The sequence below is a fragment of the Pan paniscus genome, chromosome 9, assembly GCF_029289425.2.
Source record: "Pan paniscus chromosome 9, NHGRI_mPanPan1-v2.0_pri, whole genome shotgun sequence".
Lineage (NCBI taxonomy): Eukaryota > Metazoa > Chordata > Mammalia > Primates > Hominidae > Pan > Pan paniscus.
The window spans coordinates 66,029,412-66,051,468 of record NC_073258.2 but is presented as its reverse complement, the minus strand read 5'-3'; the positions used below and the strand labels follow the sequence as shown (position 1 = coordinate 66,051,468).

The window sequence follows — 22,057 nt, the reverse complement described above, 5'->3', positions numbered from 1 at the left end:
AAGACTCTGTCTCAGAAAAAAAGAAAAAAAAAGGACTTTGAGTCCATTCAAAGTTAAGTAGGAGCTCTCCAGGTTCTTCCGGTGACCCTTTTACCACCTCTACTCCTCACCTCACATCTGGCTTCCTCCAGGGGCCCTGATACAGTGGGTGATGGGTCCTAAGGGGGCCTCCAGGACCCACCGGCCCTATGAGGAAAGAGTTCTTCCTGATCCTACCCCTTGACTTCCTTTTCTTTCTCCTGCAGGTCTCAGAACGGCCCCGAAGCCTCCCCCTATCCCCTGAATTGGAGAGCTCTCCTTGATGCCCTCTGTTAGGGCCCACCCCAATCCCAGGGCAGAAGGACATGAGGGAGCAAAGAGCTTGAGGAATGCCATACTCCGGCTGGTCCGGGACATGGAAATTCGGACTCAGGGAGGACCCGGGCTGGGCAATGACTGGGAGACTTCCCTGGGTTCCCAGGACTTGGGGGTCCTGACTCCCAGCCCTCATCCTGCCTTGCCCCTCTGTTCCCAGCCCCAGCCTTTCTAAGCCATTGGGAATAGAATGGCCCCTTTTGTTCTGGTGTCCAGGGGTGATTGTGCCAAAGCTCTTATTTCCAGTGCCAAGCCCCCAGAGGCTTATAAGAGTTGGGATGAGGGATGGAGAGGGACTGGGTCTCTGGGAACAGGTTGGAGGTCTTGTCTGTGGACTGTCTGACTCCCAGCTGAGGCCAAGATGGGGCATGTCCCCGTCTCTGCTTAGCATCTGGGTGAGAAAAACAGGCTGTGATCCAGAAGAAGGGAAGATGGAGAAGGAGGGAAAGGATGTAGGCGAAGGAGGTGAGAGACAGGATAGGAGGAAGGAAGTGGAGGAGGAGGTCATAGGAATTGGAAGGAGGTAGAAGCCGTGCAGAGGAAGAGGGGAGAGGGACGAAGGAGGAGCGATGAAGAAGAGGAGGGAGACAAAAAGAGGGATGGAGGAGAGAGGGAGTCTGGAGAACAAAGGGTCCTTTCTCTGGGGAGGGGTGCAGTGGGCGGGGCTGACACTGTCAGCCAATCCTCCCATCAGGGAAGAGAATCCTGGACAGGGACAGGATGGGGAGGGTATTTATAAGGGCTTTTTGGTGGGAGATGGGTACCCAGTGGGGGCCACTGGAGGGTCTCCGGGCACACTCCGGCCCTTCCCAGAAAGGGGGTCGTTTTTCTCGAATCTTCAACCAGTTGTGTATTGGAAACTAGGGCGCATTTTACTATTGATCACAGTCATTATATTGTTATTATATTACTATTTTTATTAAACCTCCCCCCACTGAAGTGTTGGGGGCAAAATAAGTATTTATCTCCTCAAATGCCACATTCCCAGGAGGGACAGACCCTGATGCTCTGTGAGGCAGCAAGAAACCAATAAAGATGCCGGGTGCGGTGGCTCACGCCTGTAATCCCAGCACTTTGGGAGGCCGAGGCGGGCAGATCCCGAGGTCAGGAGATTGAGACCATCCTGGCTAACACGGTGAAACCCCATCTCTACTAAAAATACAAAAAATTAGCCGGGCGTGGTGACGGGTGCCTGTAGTCCCTGCTACTCGGGAGGCTGAGGCAGGAGAATGGCGTGAACCCGGGAGGCAGAGCTTGCAGTGAGCCGAGATCACGCCACTGCACTCCAGCCTGGGTGACAGAGTGAGACTCTGTCTCAAAAAAAAAAAAAAAAAGAAAAAGAAAAGGAAACCAATAAAGACAGCTTTGTAAGCTGCTGGCCTCCTTGCCTGGATCTGTCCTCTTGGGGTTCAGAAGGTGGGGGATTAGGAATGGAGGGAACAGTGGGGGTGTCACAGACAGTTAAAGGCCAGATTGTCTTCCCTGCCTTTTCAGGAATCAGGTGACATTCAAATGGGGTAAATGAAGGGACTTAACTAACGAAGGGCAGTTTACAGAAGCATGCACAGTGCTAAGGGAACACACCAATGAATGGCAGTGCCTCAGGGCCCGGGCAGCAGAGAGGAGCTCTTAGGACCCCCAGGCCACCCAGGCAGGAAGAGGCAGTGGTGCTACCCGACAGGAGCTCTAGCTTTTGGTAAAACTTGACCATGGCTGAGCTGAAAGGCAGCCTAGGAAATAAATTCCTCCGCCTCACTCCCTCCCATTTTCTGCCTCCCTTTGTCCAAATTCAACCAGCAGCCAGAGGCTCCAAGAATTCAGTGAACTGGCTGGGCACGGTGGCTCAAGCCTGTAATCCCAGCACTTTGGAAGGCCAAAGCGGGCGGATTGCGCCACCGCACTCCAGCCTGAGTGACAGAGCAAGACTCTGTCTCAAAAAAAAAGGAAAAAAAAAGTCCTGGCTTGGTGGCTCACACCTGTAATCCCAGTACTTTGGGAGGCCTAGGCAGGTGGATCACCTGAGGTCGGGAGTTTGACATCAGCCTGGCCAACATGGTGAAACCCCATCTCTACTAAAAATACAAAAATTAGCCGGGCATCGTGGCGGACACCTGTAATCCCAGCTACTTGGAAGGCTGAGGCAGGAGAGTCGCTTGAACCCAGGAGGCGGAGGTTGCAGTGAGCCGAGATCGCGCCATTGCACTCCAGCCTGGGCAACAAGAGTGAAACTCCGTCTCAAGAAAAAAAAAGAACTCAGTAACTGTAGGTTGTAGTGGGCAGTCTTGGCACAGAGCAGGGTGGAGAAGGGGGAAGTGGATCCGAAGGGCACACCATGGGTATCCAGTGCCCTGCTGCCCACCCAGGTGAGGCTGATGAAGAGGGAGCAGGGGAAGGTCTGGGAGGGGTTTCACTTATTCTTGGCTGGGGTGTCCAAGACTTAGCAGGACCCAGGCCTCAAGGCTGGGCTGAATGGGGAAGGAGGGGAAGGAGTGTGCCCTAGCGTCAGGGCACGCCTGGGGCAGCCGATGGCTATGCTCTGAGGCTTATGGCAGGCCCTAAAGCTAGGGGAAAGTACTGAAAAGAGACGGGGCCACTAAGTGGTTGGGAATGGGGATTGGAGGGTGTCTGGAATTCTAGGGCCTGGTTAGGGGCCCAGGCATGAGAGTCAGGCAGCCTGGATTCTGGTCTAGCTATGCAGCCACAGGCAAGTTACCTGGCCTTAGTTTCCGCATCTGTAAATGGGGATCGTAAAACCTATCTCAGGGCTGGCACGGTGGCTCACGCCTATAATCCCAGCACTTTGGGAGGCCGAGGTGGGCGGATGAGTTCAAAACTAGCCTGGCCAACATGGTGAAACCCCGTCTCTACTAAAAATACAGAAATTAGCCGGGTGTGGTGGTGTGCACCTGTAATCCCAGCTACTCAGGAGGCTGAGGCAGGAGAATGGCCTAAACCCAGGAGGCAGAGGTTGTGGTGAGCTGAGATCGCGCCACTGCACTCCAGCCTGGGTGGTAGAGCAAGACTCTGTCTCAAAATAAAATAAAATAAAACTTATCACAGGCTGGCTGAAGTGGCTCACACCTATAATCTTAGCACTTTGGGAGGCTGAGGTGGGAGGATCTCTTGAGACCAGGAGTTTGAGGCTGCAGTGAGCTATGTTTGCACCACTGCACTCCAGCCTGGGCAACAGAGAAAGACCCTGCCTCAAACAAACAAACAACAAAAACAAAACAAAACAAAACAAAAAAACTATCTCATGGGAGGTTCTGGTGAGACGAGTAAGATCATGGTGGAAAATATGGACTTCGGCCCACTCAGGAAATATTCTTTGGCCTACTGAGGTGCAGAGACTCAAAGAGAGAGCCCTGTATGGAGATACTCAGGCCTGTGGCAAGCTGAGACCTGGAGCTGTCCCTCACTAAACTGGAGAAACGGCTGCTTCCCAGTGCCCAGCAATAATTCAGCCAAAAGACTTTCAGATGTACAAATTTTTACACTTCTAAAAAATTAATTTTCTCCCAATATTTTATGTTAACTTACTTTCTTTTTTTTTTTTTTTTTGAGACAGAGTCTCACTCTGTTGCCCAGGCTGGAGTGCAGTGGCGTGATCTCGGCTCACTGCAAGCTCCGCCCCCTGGGTTCATGCCATTCTACTGCCTCAGCCTCCCAAGTAGCTGGGACTACAGGCACCTGCCACCGTGCCCGGCTATTTTTTTGTATTTTTAGTAGAGATGGGGTTTCACCGTGTTAGCCCGAATGGTCTGGATATCCTGACCTCGTGATCCGCCCGCCTCGGCCTCCCAAAGTGCTGGGATTACAGGCGTGAGCCACCGCACCCGGCCTATGTTAAATTTCAAACCTGCAGAAAGATGGAAAGAATATGAACTCCGGCCAGGCACTGGCTCACGCCTGTAATCCCAGCACTTCGGGAGGCTGAGGCAGGCAGATCACCTGAGGCTGGGAGTTCAACATCGGCCTGGCCAACATTGTGAAACCTCATCTCTGCTAAAAATACAAAAACTAGCTGAGCATGGTGGTGCGCACCTGTAATCCCAGCTACTCAGGAAGCTGAGGCAGGATAATCACTTGAACCAGGGAGGTGGAGGCTGCAGTGAGCTGAGATCGTGCCACTGCACTCCAGCCTGGGCGACAGAGCAAGAATCCATCTCTAAATAAATAAATAAATAAAAATTTAAAAAGGCCGGACGTGGTGGCTTACACCTGTAATCCTAGCACTTTGGGAGGCTGAGATGGGTGGATCACCTGAGGTCAGGAGTTCAAGACTAGCCTAGCCAGCATGGTGAAACCCTGTCTCTACTAAAAATAAAAAAAAAAAAAAGAATTAGCCAGGGCGGGTGGTGGGCGCCTGTAATCCCAGCTACTTGGGAGGCTGAGACAGGGGAATCACTGAACCTGGGAGGCGGAGGTTGCAGTGAGCTGAAATCCGACTACTGCACTCCAGTCTGGGCAACAGAGTGAGACTCCATCTTAAAAAAAAAAAAAAAAGGCCGGGTGCGGTGGCTCACGCCTGTAATCCCAGCACTTTGGGAGGCCAAGGCAGGTGAATCATGAGGTCAGGAGATGGAGACCATCCTGGCTAACACAGTGAAACCCCGTCTCTACTAAAAATACAAAAAATTAACCGGGCGTGGTGGCGGGCACCTGTAGTCCCAGCTACTCGGGAGGCTGAGGCAGGGGAATGGCGTGAATCTGGGAGGTGGAGCCTGCAGTGAGCCGAGATCGTGCGACTGCACTCCAGCCTGGGCGATAGAGTGAGACTCCATCTCAAAAAAAAAAAAAAAAAAAAAAAAAAAAAATCCATATACTCTTCCCCTAGATCCACCAATAAACATTTTGCTGCTTCTGCTTCCTATCTATATAGCATGTATTTTGCTAAACCATTGAAAGTATGTTGCAGACATCTTGAATCTCACATCTAAATATTTCAGCAATTATGTCTTAAGAATAAGAAGCCAGGCCTGGTACAGTGACTCACACCTGTAATCACAACACTTTGAGAGGCTGAGGCAGGAGGATTGCTTGAGCCCAGAGTTCGAGACCAGCCTAGGCAATATAGCGAGACTCTGTCTCTACAAAAAGTAAAAAATTGGCCACGACAATTAATTTATGTTGTTTAAGTCACCTACTTTGTGGTACAGTTGTGTCAAAAATGTTATTTGGCAAGGTACCGTAGCTCATGCCTGTAATCTCAGCGCTTTGGGAGGCCAAGGTGGGAGGATCACTTAAGGCCAGGAATTTGAGATCAGCCTGCACAACATGGCACGACCCTGTTGCCTAACATGGCCCTGTCACCCAGGCTGGAGTGCAGTGGTACAATCATAGTTCATTGTAGTCTTGAATTACTGGGCTCAAGTGATCCTCCTGCCTCAGCCTCCCAACTAGCTGGGATTACAGGCCCATGCCTGGTGGATTTTTTTCTTTTTTTTTTTTTTTGTAGAGACAAGGTCTTATTATGTTGCCCAGGTTGGTCTTGAACTCCTGACCTCAAGTGACTCTCCAGCCTCGGCCTCCCAAAAGTGCTGGGACTACAGGAGTGGGCCATTGCACCTGATCTAGATTAAACTTTGTTTTTATTTATTTATTTTTCCATTGCCCCCTAGATTAAACTTTTTAAATCAAGAATATTACCTAGCTGGGTGCGGTGGCTCACGCCTGTAATCCCAGCACTTTGGGATGCTAAGGCGGGCAGATCACAAGGTCAGGAAATTGAGACCATTTTGGCCAACATGGTGAAACCCAATCTCTACTAAAAATACAAAAATTAGCTGGGCATGGTGGCGCGTGCCTGTAGTCCCAGCTACTCGGGAGGCTGAGTCAGGAGAATCGCTTGAACCCAGGAGGCGGAGCTTGCAGTGAGCCGAGATCGTGCCATTTCACTCCAGCCTGGTGAACAGAGTGAGACTCTATCTCAAAAAAAAACAAAAAACAAAACAAAACAAAAAGAATATACCTAGCTGGTGTTATTTTAAATTAATTTTAATTACAACAATACACAAAATTTTTTGGAAAAGAAATTAGGGGCCGAATTCCCCTTTGACTCCCTCCCCTCCACCCATGAGATGACTTTCTCTTAGCTTGTTCAATGCATACCCATATTGGCGATGTCCAGAGGGACCACCCTCCCAGGGCCTCCTTGTCTTTAGCAGCAGAAATCCCACTGGAGCTTCAGACCCTTCCATCCCCTGTCCTCACACTCACAGCTGGGCCCCCCAACCCCCAGCCAACCTCGAGACCCTCAGAAGTGGTCTTGCCCTTTATTGCTGTGTGTCATTTCACCACAGGAGGCTCAGATGTTCCAGGGACAACTCCGGCCATCCCCTTTTCTGACTCCATCTCCACCCCTCCCCAGCTCCTGGCAGATGTCCTCTGTTCCCTCTGGGGGTGATGGTCCATCGTTAGCAAAATCTCCTGGTCTTCACTACCTTCTCCAGACAGTTCCTATCCCTCCTGCTCTAGCAGAAACCTTGGACTCCTGAGGTCACCACCACTCCTGTCTCCCCCGCAACCCCCCTCAGGCTTTCCTGCACCCCTCCTGCGATGGGCCTGGAAGAGTTGGGGTAGGCATCCTCCATAATCCCTCATCACTTATAGACATTCTGCTCCCTCCTCTTTTGCTTTCCTTTTTATTTTTTTTCTGCCCAAGATAGTACTTCACCTCCTCCTTTCAAACACTCAGGTTTGAACTCCAATTATCAGCTGACACCACCCACTTGGTTTCTGACATCTCCCAACCCATGACGGCCCAGTTCTAGATCATTTTAGTTCCTGGCTTGCCATCACTCCAACCTACTTCTGTCTTAATTCTTAGACATGTTGATATCTATGCTGGGCCTCCCAGTTCCTTGAAGCCCTCTTCCCACTGGATCTTGTCGTCTATCCTACCTCAGCCACTCACTCCCACAATCATCCTGGAGAGCCGCACTGTCCTATACAGGAGCCCAGCCACACATGGCCACGGAGCACTGCATCTCTCCCGAATTGAGATATGCTGTGAGTGCAAAACACATACTAGATTTCAAACAGTCTGTGTGAAAGAATTGTAAATTATCATTAATAATTTTTATTATTTTATTTATTTATATATTTTGAGATGGGGTCTGGCTCTGTCACCTAGGCTGGAGTACAGTGGCATGATCTTGGCTCACTGCAACCTCCGCCTCCTGGGTTCAAGCGATTCTCATGCCTCAGCCTCCCGAGTAGCTGGGATTACAGGCACATGCCACCATACCTGGCTAATTTTTTTGTATTTTTAGTAGAGATGGGGTTTCACCATGTTGGTGAGGCTGGTCTTGAACTCCTGACCTCAGGTGATCCACCAGCCTCACCCTCCCAAAGTGTTGGGATTACAGGCATGAGCCACTGCGCCCGACAATAATTTTTTTTTTTTTTAGATGGAGTCTGGCTCTGTAGCCCAGGCTGGAGTGTAGTGGCGTGATCTCGGCTCACTGCAAGCTCCACCTCCCGGGTTTAAGCAATTCTTCTGCCTCAGCCTCCTGAGTAGCTGGGACTACAGGAGCCCACCACCACACCCAGCTAATTTTTTATATTTTTAGTAGAGATGGGGTTTCACCATGCTAGCCAGGATGGTCTCGATCTCCTGACCTCGTGATCCGCCCACCTCGGCCTCCCAAAGTGCTGGGATTACAGGCATGAGCCACTGCGCCTGCCCCAATAATTTTTATATTTATTACAAATTGAAATCGCATTTTTGGATATATTGGGTTAAACAAGATATAGGATTAAAATTAATTCCACCTCTGTCTTCTTTTATTTTTATTTTTATCTTTTTGAAGACAGGGTCTCACTCTGTTGCCCAGGCTTCAGTGCAGTGGCGTGATCATGGCTCACTGCATCACTGCAGCCTCCAGCTCCTGGGCTCAAGTGGTCCTCCAGTCTCAGCCTCCTGACCTGAGTAATTGGGACCACAGGTGTGAGCACTTGGCTAACTTTTGGGGTTGTTAGAGACAGGGTTTCACTATATTGCCCAGCCTGGTCTTGAACTCCAGGACTCAAGCGATCCTCTTGCCTCAGCTTCCCAAAGTGCTGGGATTACAGGCATGAGCCACTGTGCCCGGCTTCTTACTTTTAAAAATGTAGCTACTTAAATTAGCTGGGCATGGTGGCACACACCTATAATCCCAGCTACTCAGGAGGCTGAGGCAGGAGAATTGCTTGAACCCAGGAGGCGGAGGTTGTAGTGAGCCAAGATTGTGCCAATGCACTCCAGCCTGGGCGACAGAGTGAGACTGTGTCTCAAAAAAAAAAAAAAAAGTAGCTGCTAGAAATGCCAAAATCGTATTGTGGCTCATGTTATATTTCTGTTGAAAGCTCTGCCCTAGATCTTTTCTTTGCCAATAATGACAACCCCCTCCCCATAATTTCAATCTCAAGCATCCTACTCTCTCTCTCTCTCTTTTTTTTTTTTTTTTTTTTTTGAGACAGAGTCTCGTTCTGTCACCCAGGCTGGAGTGCAGTGGAACGATCTCAGCTCACTGCAACCTCCGCCTCCCGGGTTCAAGCGATTCTCCTGCCTCAGCTTCCCGAGTAGCTGGGATTACAGGCGCCCACCACCACCCCCGGCTAATTTTTCAACCGCCTCGGTTAAGTGCTGGGATTACAGGTGTGAGCCACTGCCCCTGGCCAAGCATCCTACTCTCTAACCAACACCACTCTCTTTCCAGCCCACTCTAGCACCCCAACTCGAATTGACGGTTGACCCCACAGAAACCTGCAATCCATTGATATTACTACACATTTGCTGTCTGTCACCCTTCTCTTGTCCTTACATGCCTCCTCACACAGCCTACATTCCAGGTCAATCATTAATCATGACTGCTTTGGCCAGGTGCAATGGCTCATGCCTGTAATCCCAACACTTTGGGAGGCCGAGGCAGATGGATCACCTGAAGTCAGGAGTTTGAGACCACCCTGGCCAACATGGCAAAGCCCTGTCTCTACTAAAAATACAAAAATTAGCCGGGCATGGTGGCGGGCACCTGTAATTCCAGATACTCGGGAGGCTGAGGCAGGAGAATCACATGAATCCGGGAGGTGGAGGTTGCAGTGAGCTGAGATTGTGCCACTGCACTGCAGCCTGGGAGACAGAGGGAGACTCCATCTCAAAAAAAATAAAAAATAAAAATAAAAAAATAGAAAAATAAAAACAAACAAAAACCCTACTGCTTTGCATGCATGCGTGTATTCTTTAGCAAATATTTGTTGAACACCTATTATGTGCCAGACACTATTCTAGGCCCAGGGGACACATCAGTGAACACGGCAGACACATTTCCTGTCCTGTAGAGCTTATCTTCTGGTGGTAGGGGACAAACAATAAATAAATCAGGCCAGGCATGGTGACTCATTCCTGTAATCCCAGCACTTCAGAGGCTGAAGTGGAAGGACCACCTTGAGCCCAGGAGGTCAAAGCTGCAGTGAGCCATGGTTTCACTACTGCACACCAGCCTGGGCAACAGAGCGAGACCTGTCTCAAAACAGAGAAACAAAGTGGTCATATCATATGTTAGAATAGTGGTTCTCAAGCTGGGGCTATTTTGGCATCCCAGGGGACATTTGGCAACATCTGGAGACATCTTTAGTTGTCCCCACTGCGGGAGCTGAACTGGTGGCATCCAGTGGGTAGAAACCACAGATGCTGCTCGTCATCCTACAATGCACAGGACAGCCCCAGTCACAGAATTACCCGACCTCAAGCGTCAACAGTGCCTCCTTCCAGAGCCCCTGTCTAGAAGGTGTTAATGCTAACAAAACAAACAAACAAACAAACAACAACAACAACAACAAAAAACGTAGAGTGGGCTGGCCGCGGTGGCTCATGCCTGTAATCCCAGCACTTAGGGAGGCTGAAGTGGGCGGATCACCTGAGGTCAGGAGTTTGAGACCAGCCTGGCCAACATGGCAAAACCCCATCTCTCCAAAAAAAAACAAAAATTAGCCAGGTGTGGTGGCGTGCACCTGAAGTGCACCTGAAGAGGCCGAGGCAGGAGAATTGCTTGAACCTGGGAGGCAGAGGTTGCGGTGAGCCAAGGTCGAGCCACTGCTCTCCAGCCTGTGCGACAGGGTGAGACTCCGTTTCAGAAAAACAAAACAAAAAGAAAAAAAAAAAATGTAAAGCAGGGTTGAGGGATGGATAGAGGAATTTCGAGTGGAGGGTGTGATTTGAAGTAGAATGGTCAGATCTGTGTCAGCCTTTTTGAGGTGACGTTTGAGCAATATTGTGAAGGTGGGGAACCCAGTAGACATCTGGAGAGAAGATGGTAACCCACTGGGCTTCCTATTTCACTGAGAAAATCTAATTACCCACCACATATGCCCAGGTAGTAGGCCTTCTTTCCAGTCCTTGTGAATAAACTGCCTGTGCTCCTAGCCAAGGCCAAACCTGCCACTCAAGAATGCATTCCCACTCTCTGTCCAAGGCCATCGCTCCCGCAATTCTCTTATTAACCAGCAATAATCTATTTGACCCCCCTCTTCTCTAGCTATTTAATGCGCTCTCATTTTCCTCCTTCCCTTTGCTGCAAAGATCCCAAAAGACTTCTGTATTATCACTGTCTCCAATTTCTTTCCTCCCATTGGTCCTGAGCCCAAGCCTGCAAGACTTTTGCTCCCAAAGTGCCTTTTATTTTTTATTTTTATTTTTTTTATTTGAGACAGTGTCTCGCTCTGTCACCCAGGCTAGAGTGCAGTGGCGCGATCTTGGCTCACTCCAACCTCCACTTCCCGGGTTCAAGCGGTTCTCCTGCCTCAGCCTCCTGAATAGCTGGGATTACAGGCACGTGCCACCACACCTGGCTAATTTTTGTATTTTTAGTAGAGACGGGGTTTTGCCATGTTGGTCAGTCTGGTCTCAAACTCCTGACCTCGTGATCCGCCCACCTCAGCCTCCCAAAGTGCTGGGATTACAGGCATGAGCCACCACGCCTGGCCACTTCCTCGGCACTCCTATCCCTTTTCTTTGCTTTTTTTTTTTTTTTCTTATCAATGATTATTTTCACGCTGGGCATGGTGGCTCATGCCTGTAATCCCAACACTTTGGGAGCCTGGGGCAGGAGGATCACTTGAGGCCAGGAGCTCCAGACTAGCCTGGGCAATATAGCAAGATAGCCCTCTCTACAAAAATTTAAAAAATAAAACAATAAAACAATGACTATTTCCTAATATATTAAACATTACATTTATTTCATGTACATCTTGTCTGTCTGTCTACTCCATTAAATATAACTTTGCTCTCAATTCAGGCAGTGGCCTTTAAAAAAAAACCTTAAATATTATTTATTTTGAGACAGGGTCTTGCTTTGTCACCCAGCCTGGTGTGCAGTGGCATGATGTTGGCTCACTGCAAACTCTGCCTCTCAGGCTCAATCGATCCTCTCACCTCAGCCTCCTGAGTAGCTGGAACTACAGGCACACACCACCACACCCAGCTAAAATACTTTTTTTTTTCTTGCTCTGTCACCTAGGCTGAAGTGCAGTGGCATAATCTCGGTTCACTGCAACCTCCACCTCCCAGGTTCAAGCAATTCTCCTGCCTCAGCCTCCCGAATAACTGGGATTACAGGTGCCTGCCACCACATCCAGCTAATTTTTGTATTTTTTAGTAGACATGGGGTTTCACCATGTTGGCCAGGCTGGTCTCAAACTCCTGACCTCAAGTGATCCGCCCACCTCGGCCTCCCAAAGTGCTGGGATTACAGGCGTGAGCCACCGCGCCCAGTCTGGTTTTTGTTTTTGTTGTTGTTGTTTTTAGGGACAGGATCTCACTGTGTTACTCAGGCTGGAATGCAGTGGTGCGATCACAGCTCACTGCAGCCTCCAACTCCTGCCTGAGCTTCCTGAGTAGCTGGGACTACATGGTGCACGCCACTGTGCCTGGCTAATTTAAAATAATTTTTTTTTTTTTTTTTTTTTTTTTTTTGTAGAGGCAGGGTCTTGCTTTGTTGCTCAGGCTGGTCTGGAACTTTTGGCCTCAAGCAGTCTTCCTGCCTTGGCAGCCCTGGGATTACAGGTGTGAGCCACTGAGCTTAGCTTTGACTGTTTTTGAAACACAAAGTGGCTAAAGCCTGTAATGCCACCACTTCTGGAAGGCTGAGGTAGGTAGATCACCTAAGGCCAGGTGTTCAAGACCAGCCTGGCCAACATGGTGAAACCCCATCTCTACTAAAAATACAAAAACTAGCCGTGTGTGGTGGCGGGTGCCTGTAATCCCAGCTACTCGGGAGGCTGAGACAAGAGAATCACTTAAACCTGGGAGGCAGAGGTTGCAGTGAGCCAAGATCGTGCCATTGCTCTCCAGCCTGGGCGACAGAGCGACTCTGTCTCAAAAATAAATAAATAAATAAATTAATTAAATTAAATAAAACTCAAAGTCGCATACTCCTGAGTTGCCTCAGTTCTGGGCCAGCTTGGAAGGCTGGTTACCCTGTTTACTAGTTTTTCTACTAATGTCCTTTTTCTGTTCCAGGATTTGATCCAGAACACCACATTGCATTTAGTTGTTCTGTCTCCTTGGTCTCTCATCTGCAATGATTTGTGGGTCTTTCCTTATCTTTCATGACCTTGGCTCTTTTGATTTCTTTTGTTTTTTGTTTCTGAGGCGGGGTCTCACTGTGTTGCCCACGCTGGAGTGCACTGGCGTGACAGCTCACTGCAGTCTTGACCTCCTGGGCTCACATAATCCTCCTGCCTCAGCCTTCTGAGTAGCTGGGACTACAGGTGAGCACCACCACACCTGGTCAATTTTTTGTTTTTGTAGAGTCTGGGTCTCCCTATGTTGCCCGGGCTGGTCTTGAACTCCTGGCCTCAAGCAATCCTCCTGCTTCAGCTTCCCAAAGTGTTGTAATTACAGGCATGAGCCTGGCATGAACTTGACACTATTGAGATATACTGGTCAGGTATTTTGTAGAATGTCCCTCAACTCTGTTTTGCCAGATGTTTTCTCATGATTAGAGGAGGGTTATAAATTTTGAGGAAAATCCAGAGAGGTGAAGAGGTGAAGTAGGGCAGGAATTTAATCTGTTTTATTTACTGCTATATACCCAGTGTCTGGAACTTGGCCCATGGTAAGTACCAAAAATCTGTTTTTTTTGAATGAATAAGCAAATAAATGAGTGACCGTGGAAATTTAGTATTATTTCAAAGTTTCAAATCGTTGTTGATACAGGCCAGGCACAGTGGTTCACACCTGTAATCCCAGCACTTTTGGAGGCCGAGTAGGAGGATCACTTGAGGTCAGGAGTTCGAGACCAGCCTGACCAACATGGTGACACCCCTGTCTCTACTAAGTAAAATACAAAAATTAGCCAAGTGTGGTGGCAGGCACCTGTAATCCCGGCTACTTGGGAAGCTGAGGCAGAAGAATCACTTGAACCTGGGAGGCAGAGGTTGCAGTGAGCCGAGATCACCCCACTGCACTCCAGCCTGAGTGACAGAGCGAGACTCTGTCTCAAAACAAATAAACAAATAACTACTCTTTGGCCGGGTAAGGTGGTTCACGCCTGTAATTTTAGCACTTTGGGAGGCTGAGGCGGGCAGATCACTTGAGGTTAGGGGTTCGAGACCAGTCTGGCCAACATGGTGAAACCCCATCTCTACTTAAAATACAAAAAATTTTCTGGGTGTGGTGGCGGACGCCTGTAATCCCAGCTACTTGGGACTTTTTTTTTAAGACGGAATCTCACTCTGTTGCCCAGGCTGGAGTGCAGGGGCAAGATTCTGGCTCACTGAAGCCTCCGCCTCCCAGGTTCAAGGGATTCCCCGCGCCTCAGCCTCCCAAGTAGCTGGGAATCCCTGTCTCTGCAAAAAAATAAAAAATAAAAATAAAAATAAAAAAATATATATGTGTGTGTGTGTGTGTTATATGTATATATATTTATGTATATGCACATACACACAAAATTAGGCGGGAGTGGTGGCGCACGCCTGTGATCCCAGCTACTCGGGAGGCTGAGGCACGAGAATCGCTTGAGCCCGTGAAGTCGAGGCTGCAGTGAGCCCAGATCGAGCCACTGCACTCCAGCCTGGGCGAAAGAGAAAGACCGTGTCTCAAAACAAACAAACAAAAGCTACTCTTAGCACGTGTTAGAGTATCTCGCGGGCGGAAGTGGGAAACGAGTGCTGCACACAGAGTAGGTATCTTTATATGTTAACAGACACTGATACCCAGCTAAAGCGGCTGAACACATTTACTCTCTGGCAGTGTTTAAAAGTATCTGTTTTTCTCATATTGTTTTATTTTAATTTTTTCTGGATCAAGCAACCTGATCTTTTTCCTCATAACTTGCCGACCGACCCGTGACAGCAAAACCGGCAGAAGCTCGGCGACCTCCCACCCCGAGTCTGCAGGTAATGCCCCCGGACTACATTTTCCAGAAGGCACTGCGGACACGCTTCCTGCCTGGTCGGCCTGAAGGGAAGGGCCAATCCCTGAGTATCTCGGGAAGGAGGCGCCCGGAGCCGCGGACCTAGAGATCCCAGAAGCCACAGCGCAGCGGCCCGGCCCGCCACTATTTCCAGGCTCAGCGGGGCAGGGGTGGGCCCAGACTCCACTTCCCGGCGGGTAGTGCGACCCTAGGGGCGGGACTTCATGTCCCAGCAGGCTCCGGGCGGCGTGCGCCGCGGTGCCTAGTGTGGGATGTAAGCGCGGAGGTGGGCGAGGGGGACCGGGGCCAGGACTCTCCTTGGGGTTTGGGGGCTTGACCTGGGTGCGCTTTCTGGACAGACTTTACAGCCCCGGGGGCACAGTCGTAGAGAGGGGGCGGGGCGGCCATTGGGGCTCCTCATTGGGGTCCTTGGGGCGCACCCCATCGGGTACCGGGCGTCCCGGAATTGTGGGGGACAAAAAGGCTCTGCAGTCTCGGCTGAGGGGTCTCACCGACAAAAGAGGGGAAGCCGGTGAGCAGAGGCTGAAGAGGGTGGGGAAGCAGGGGAGCTGTGCGTGTGTCGGGGCGGGTGGAACCTTAGCGGACCCTGGGAGGGGTCTCCCCGGCCGAACCTGCCCGACCCTCCCTCCCCCGGCTTGCCTGCAGGCCGCCGCCCACCGCCCGCCGCCATGGGGCTGAAGGCCGCCCAGAAGACGCTGTTCCCGCTGCGCTCCATCGACGACGTGGTGCGCCTGTTTGCTGCCGAGCTGGGCCGAGAGGAGCCGGACCTGGTGCTCCTTTCCTTGGTGCTGGGCTTCGTGGAGCATTTTCTGGCTGTCAACCGCGTCATCCCTACCAACGTTCCCGAGCTCACCTTCCAGCCCAGCCCCGCCCCCGACCCGCCTGGCGGCCTCACCTACTTTCCCGTGGCCGACCTGTCTATCATCGCCGCCCTCTATGCCCGCTTCACCGCCCAGATCCGAGGCGCCGTCGACCTGTCCCTCTATCCTCGAGAAGGGGGTGTCTCCAGCCGTGAGCTGGTGAAGAAGGTCTCCGATGTCATATGGAACAGCCTCAGCCGCTCCTACTTCAAGGATCGGGCCCACATCCAGTCCCTCTTCAGCTTCATCACAGGTTGGAGCCCAGTAGGTGGGAATCTTATCCATGACCCACTTCTTCAAAACCCTCCATGGTTTACAGAACCCTTTTAAGAACTGTAAGCCTTGTGAGGTTCGGCAGGTGTTATTTTCCTCTTTGCAGTTGGGAAACTGAAGCCCAGAGAGGGGAAATGATATGCCAAAGTCACACACGGCATGGCAGGGCTGGAAGTGAAGCCTGATCATTTGGCTCCAAATCATCAACCTCACCTCTGCCCCCTCAGCACCCCCGCCCTTGCCATTGAACAGCTACAGGAGTTCTAAGCATGAGACACAGAGGGCGGCAGCAGATTTAGGGGGCAAGAAGATGAAATTGGGCTGCATTTGAGGCAGTTAAACAAAATAATGGCTATGAAGATTTTTTTTTTTTTTTTGAGACAGGGTCTCACTCTGTCCCCCAGGCTGGAGTGCAGTGGTGTGATCATGGCTCACTGCGGCCTCAGTCTCCCTGGGCTCAGAGATCCTCCAACCTCCGCCTCCTGAGTAGCTGAGAGTACAGGCATGCACTGTGGTGCTGGTTAATTTTTTGTATTTTTTTTGTAGAGATGGTGTCTCACTATGTGGCCCAGACTGGTCTTGAACTCTTGGGCTCAAGTGATCTGCCCGCTTCAGCCTCCCAAATGCTGGGATTACAGGTGTGAGCCACTGCAACTGGTGGCCTATGAAATTTTTTTTTTTTTTTTCAGACGGCGTCTCACTCTGTCGCCCAGGCTGGAGTGCAGTGGTGCAATCTCGGCTCACTGCAAGCTCTGCCTCCTGCTTTCACGCCATTCTCCTGCCTCCTGCCTCAGCCTCCTGAGTAGCTGGGACTACAGGAGCCTGCCACCATGCCTGGCTAATTTTTTTTTTGGATTTTTAGTAGAGACGAGGTTTCACCATGTTAGCCAGGATGGTCTCGATCTCCTGACCTCGTGATCCGCCCGCCTTGGCCTCCCAAAGTGCTGGGATTACAGGCGTGAGCCACCGCACCTGGTCAAAAATGTTTGAGACAGAGAAGGGGCTTGACCTCAAAAGGCTTAAGAGTCAGGGCTTGCAAAGAGCTTTGCACCAAGCCCGGTTGACTGGCAATCCCATCCTGGTGTGCCATATTGAGAAGGAATCAGAGGCTGCTTCTCAGCTTAGCAGGAAAAGAGTGCAGAGATAAATGAGGGTTATTTGTTGGTGGGTGTATAGCCAGAGAGTGTTGGCCAGCGTCCTGTTTTTGCCATTCCTGTTTTAACCTAGTAAGTGCAGTAAAATGGAATCCTTAAATCCATAGAATATATAATAGAGTTGCAGAGAAAGACGAGGTAGGGCCAAAGGCTGGGTCAGCTACAGGATATCCAGAAAGGTATCTTGTTGGACATAGAGGGTGTAAACAGGGAGAGAGTCTTTGAACACGTGGGAGGGAAGGGATGGAGGGATAGTGGGCAGGAGAATCTGAGGTTGGGTCACAGGCTTGGAAAGGGAGTGGGAGGGAGTGTGGCCCATCACTACCTGGCCCCCTTTCCCCATGTTAAAGCACAGAGGACCCTCTTTCATTACCTCCCCCTTCCACAGGCACCAAATTGGACAGCTCCGGTGTGGCCTTTGCTGTGGTTGGGGCCTGCCAGGCCCTGGGTCTCCGGGATGTCCACCTCGCCCTGTCTGAGGATCATGCCTGGGTAGTGTTTGGGCCCAATGGGGAGCAGACAGCTGAGGTCACCTGGCACGGCAAGGGCAACGAGGACCGCAGGGGCCAGACAGTCAACGCTGGTGTGGCTGAGCGGGTATTGTTCCCTCCCCCCAGCCTTGTCCCCTTCATACTGTAGTAGCCCAAGCCACCCAAGGGACTCCATTTTCTTGGGCCACACCCCTTTCTTCCCATCACCACCCACATAGGAAGGGAAGACAGAAGAGCCCCTTTTCCTGGCTGTCATTCCCTGAAGCAGGCACAGGGTGGGCCATCATGAGACATAATGATCTTATCCCCCCCAAGAGCTGGCTGTACCTGAAAGGATCATACATGCGCTGTGACCGCAAGATGGAGGTGGCGTTCATGGTGTGTGCCATCAACCCTTCCATTGACCTGCACACCGACTCGCTGGAGCTTCTGCAGCTGCAGCAGGTGAGGGCTGAGCCAATGGGGCAGGACTGGGCTAGGCCAGACTTGACTTGCTGTGGGACCCTGGGCAGGGGCACTTTCCCTTCCTGAGCTTCAGCTTCCCCTGCTGGAAAAATGGGTTAGTAATTCCTGGCCTGGCCTTTCCCAGGGCTCTTGGGAGAGTAGAATTGAGATGTGAAATTGCTTTGACTCCATTAAAGGGCTGGTCCCAGAATTTTGGCCCTTCCACATGGTGGGTGGTCCCTGTTGGTTCTGACCCCCACCTCTGCCCGATAGGCTAAGGACCCGTTCTCCTCCCTGTTCCGTGGCTCATAACTCTCTCCTTCGGCTCCTAGAAGCTGCTCTGGCTGCTCTATGACCTGGGACATCTGGAAAGGTCAGTAGAGGGAAGTGGCCAGGCTGGGCCTGGTGAGGCCGGGGGGCTGGGTGGCAGCCTGAATTATGATCCTTTCCTAGGTACCCCATGGCCTTAGGGAACCTGGCAGATCTGGAGGAGCTGGAGCCCACCCCTGGCCGGCCAGACCCACTCACCCTCTACCACAAGGTGGGGGCATCTAAGGAGGGTGCAGAAGGGAGACCCTAACAGTGGCTGAGGCAGGGGCCCTCATCTGGGCAGATGAGAAGAGAACTTTGTGTGTTGGGGGGGTATCGCCCATCCAGTCTCACTTTGTGTCAACTGTGTGCAGAATCAGTTCAGTCAGGGCTATCTGAGGAGTGTCCAGGGTTCCCCAGCCTGGGAGTGGCAGGGGCTGCATTTGTCCCCTCAGCCCTGCCTTTTCTGCCACTGCTTACTGTCCTTCATGGAGTATAACAGAGGTCAAATGTGGTAGGAGCACTGAAGAGGGGGTGTTCACTTGGTGGGTGTAGGTGGGGAGGAGGGCCATTGGGCTGGGCTTGGAAGTCTTTGGTGATGTGTAGAAGAGTGTCTGAGAAAGAGAAGGGCCCTGAGCTCGGAGGGCAGGCCCCATCCCTGCAGTCTGCCCCAGGCCTCAGCCAGCAGTCCTGTAGACCCAGGGAGGAGACCAGGTAGAAGGGCTGGCAGCGAGTGGAGGCGGGAGTGGAGATGGAGAGGACTCCCTGGGATCTTCCTGTGGCCCCTTCTGGGTGTGCCCTGGTGGGGCATTTGTGCCAGCAGGGCAGCTGGGGCTGCCTCCCTGAGGATCCTCTGCCTCACCTCCATCCAGGGCATTGCCTCAGCCAAGACCTACTATCGGGATGAACACATCTACCCCTACATGTACCTGGCTGGCTACCACTGTCGCAACCGCAATGTGCGGGAAGCCCTGCAGGCCTGGGCGGACACGGCCACTGTCATCCAGGAGTGAGGATCCCCCTACTAGGGCCTGCAGCCTGTCCTTTCTTCCCCTCCATCAGTTTCCAACCACCCTCGTCCAGGACTGAGGCCTGGCTCCCACGCCCCATCCCCTTTCCATCCAGTCCCTAGGCAGCAAGGCCACCATTACCCAGGAGGTAGGGACCCTGATTAAGGTGTCACATCTTTCCCTCCCTCCCCTCTCCTCCTAATTTTTTTTTTCTCAGAACAGTCTCAAATCTCCAATGTTTAACCACCATCATCCAGCAGTGGGACTTCCACCCTCGGCCCCATGCCCCCTCCTCATTCTTGCTTTCTTGCTCTGGGCTGACCCAGACAGCATCATTTTGCAGTGAGGACCCCACCTACTCCCCCAGCCCCTGGGGGCTCCATCCCCCGCCAGGTCCCTGGGGCTACCCCCGATGGTGAGACCCCTTCAGACCCTACAGAGACCCCACTGCTCTCACAGCTACAACTACTGCCGGGAAGACGAGGAGATCTACAAGGAGTTCTTTGAAGTAGCCAATGATGTCATCCCCAACCTGCTGAAGGAGGCAGCCAGCTTGCTGGAGGCGGGCGAGGAGCGGCCGGGGGAGCAAAGCCAGGTGAAAGGCTGGAGCTCCAGCCTGTGTCCAGCCTCCCACCTGGACAGGGCTCCCTTCCACAGGCCATGGGGGCTGCATGTACGGGATTAGGGATGGCAGGAGGAAGGTGGCCCTGAGCAGACAGCTATGTTCCCTTTTGCTATAACTGAGGTCCTGGGCCCACGTTGGACGGGACTGAAGGTATTTTAGAGGTTTCTACCCTGTGCCTTCAGTTTCATGGCCAGACTCCCTCCCTCAGCTGAGGGGTGGAGGTAGGGATGGTACGTCCTGGCTATGGATTGGCTTTATAAAAGGAAAGAGGTTCTAAGAATGTTCCCAACCTATGCTTACCTTTTCTGGAGCCAGGGGTCTTTGCCTAGGTGGGGGGCCTGGCCTGTGCCCTCTGCTAAGGGGTGAGTAAGAGACTGATCTGTGCCCTCCCTTCCCCCTCGTCCAGGGCACCCAGAGCCAAGGTTCCGCCCTCCAGGACCCTGAGTGCTTCGCCCACCTGCTGCGATTCTACGACGGCATCTGCAAATGGGAGGAGGGCAGTCCCACGCCTGTGCTGCACGTGGGCTGGGCCACCTTTCTTGTGCAGTCCCTAGGCCGTTTTGAGGGACAGGTGAGGGACAGCTGCACAGAGGTCTGGGCACTACAGGTGGTGACAGCAGCCACGGGCTTGTCAGACTTTTCTGGCCCAGGGGCAGCATCTGCCCATCCCCTTGGGTGCCGATGGGACTGAGACCCCCTGGGTGGGATGGGATGGCCAGAGCAGGATCCTGGGGTTCCAGCCACTGGCCGGCAACCTTGCTCTCACCTTGCTGTCCCCACTGGCCCAGGTGCGGCAGAAGGTGCGCATAGTGAGCCGAGAGGCCGAGGCGGCCGAGGCCGAGGAGCTGTGGGGCGAGGACGCCCGGGAAGGCCGGCGGCGGGGCCCACGGCGGGAGTCCAAGCCAGAGGAGCCCCCGCCGCCCAAGAAGCCAGCACTGGACAAGGGCCTGGGCACCGGCCAGGGTGCAGTGTCAGGACCCCCCCGGAAGCCTCCTGGGACGGTCGCTGGCACAGCCCGAGGCCCTGAAGGTGGCAGCACGGCTCAGGTGCCAGCGCCCGCAGCATCACCACCACCGGAGGGTCCAGTGCTCACTTTCCAGAGTGAGAAGATGAAGGGCATGAAGGAGCTGCTGGTGGCCACCAAGATCAACTCGAGCGCCATCAAGCTGCAACTCACGGCACAGTCGCAAGTGCAGATGAAGAAGCAGAAAGTGTCCACCCCTAGTGACTACACTCTGTCTTTCCTCAAGCGGCAGCGCAAAGGCCTCTGAACTACTGGGGACTTCGGACCGCTTGTGGGGACCCAGGCTCCGCCCTTAGTCCCCCAACTCTGAGCCCATGTTCTGCCCCCAGCCCAAAGGGGACGGGCCTCACCCCTACCCAAACCCTAGGTTCCCGGTCCCGAGTTGCAGTCTGTATCAAACCCACGATTTTCTCCAGCTCAGAACCCAGGGCTCTGCCCCAGTCGTTAGAATATAGGTCTCTTCTCCCAGAATCCCAGCCGGCCAATGGAAACCTCACGCTGGGTCCTAATTACCAGTCTTTAAAGGCCCAGCCCCTAGACACCCAAGCTCCTCCTCGGAACCGCTCACCTAGAGCCAGACCAACGTTACTCAGGGCTCCTCCCAGCTTGTAGGAGCTGAGGTTTCACCCTTAACCCAAGGAGCACAGGTCCCACCTCCAACCCGGGAGCCTAGGACCACTCAGCCCCTAGGAGTATATTTCCGCACTTCAGAATTCCATATCTTGCGAATCCAAGCTCCCTGCCCCAAAGAACTTCAGTCCTGCTACAGAATTTGGAAATCCTAGTTTCCTCTCCTTCGTATCCCGAGTCTGGGACACAAAACTCCGCCCCCAGCCTATGAGCATCCTGAGCCCCGCCCTCTTCCTGACGAAACTGGCCCCGGATCAGAGCAGGACCTCCCTTCCGACCCTCTGGGAACCTCCCAGAGGTCCAGCCCATCTCGGAGCATCCCGGAGGAAATCTGCAGAGGGTTAGGAGTGGGTGACAGGAGCCTGATCTCTTCCTGTTTTGTACATAGATTTATTTTTCAGTTCCAAGAAAGATGAATACATTTTGTTAAAAAAAATATAAAGCGCAAGTCCATGTTTATCTG

General features: G+C 52.2%; 2 protein-coding genes across 5 annotated transcripts in view; both read left to right on the top strand.

Annotated features, from left to right (window-relative positions):
- The window catches only part of CDC42BPG (CDC42 binding protein kinase gamma), a 33,329-nt gene extending 19,677 nt beyond the window's left edge, over window positions 1-13,652 (top strand). For both annotated transcript variants that reach the window (XM_055094485.2, XM_003828587.6), the window contains one exon: window positions 246-13,652. In XM_055094485.2, coding sequence (XP_054950460.1) covers window positions 246-283 — 38 coding nt within the window. In that variant the 3' untranslated portion in view covers window positions 284-13,652. The remainder of the gene's footprint in view (window positions 1-245) is intronic.
- A 1,224-nt stretch (window positions 13,653-14,876) lies between these two features.
- On the top strand, window positions 14,877-21,889 carry MEN1 (menin 1). Of its 3 annotated transcripts, none has more exons than XM_008954016.5 (10): window positions 14,877-15,027; window positions 15,420-15,887; window positions 17,450-17,658; window positions 17,868-17,996; window positions 18,329-18,369; window positions 18,450-18,537; window positions 19,178-19,314; window positions 19,775-19,910; window positions 20,347-20,511; window positions 20,729-21,889. In XM_008954016.5, exons 2-10 carry the CDS (start codon window positions 15,443-15,445, stop codon window positions 21,209-21,211), a joined length of 1,833 nt encoding a protein of 610 aa, XP_008952264.2. In that variant the 5' UTR covers window positions 14,877-15,027; window positions 15,420-15,442; the 3' UTR covers window positions 21,212-21,889. The 3 variants fall into 3 exon arrangements, with proteins under 3 accessions (XP_008952264.2, XP_008952263.2, XP_008952262.2); XM_008954015.4 differs by having other exon boundaries at window positions 14,900-15,039; XM_008954014.6 differs by having other exon boundaries at window positions 14,987-15,285.
- The last annotated feature ends 168 nt before the right edge of the window (window positions 21,890-22,057 follow it).

Excerpts from the sequence above, each read along its gene's own strand:
- MEN1 (XM_008954016.5), top strand. The coding sequence starts at position 15,443 with ATGGGGCTGAAGGCCGCCCAGAAGACGCTGTTCCCGCTGCGCTCCATC. Across the intron at positions 17,659-17,867 it reads ACGCTGGTGTGGCTGAGCGG|AGCTGGCTGTACCTGAAAGG; the intron begins GTATTGTTCCCT and ends ATCCCCCCCAAG. Across the intron at positions 17,997-18,328 it reads AGCTTCTGCAGCTGCAGCAG|AAGCTGCTCTGGCTGCTCTA; the intron begins GTGAGGGCTGAG and ends TTCGGCTCCTAG.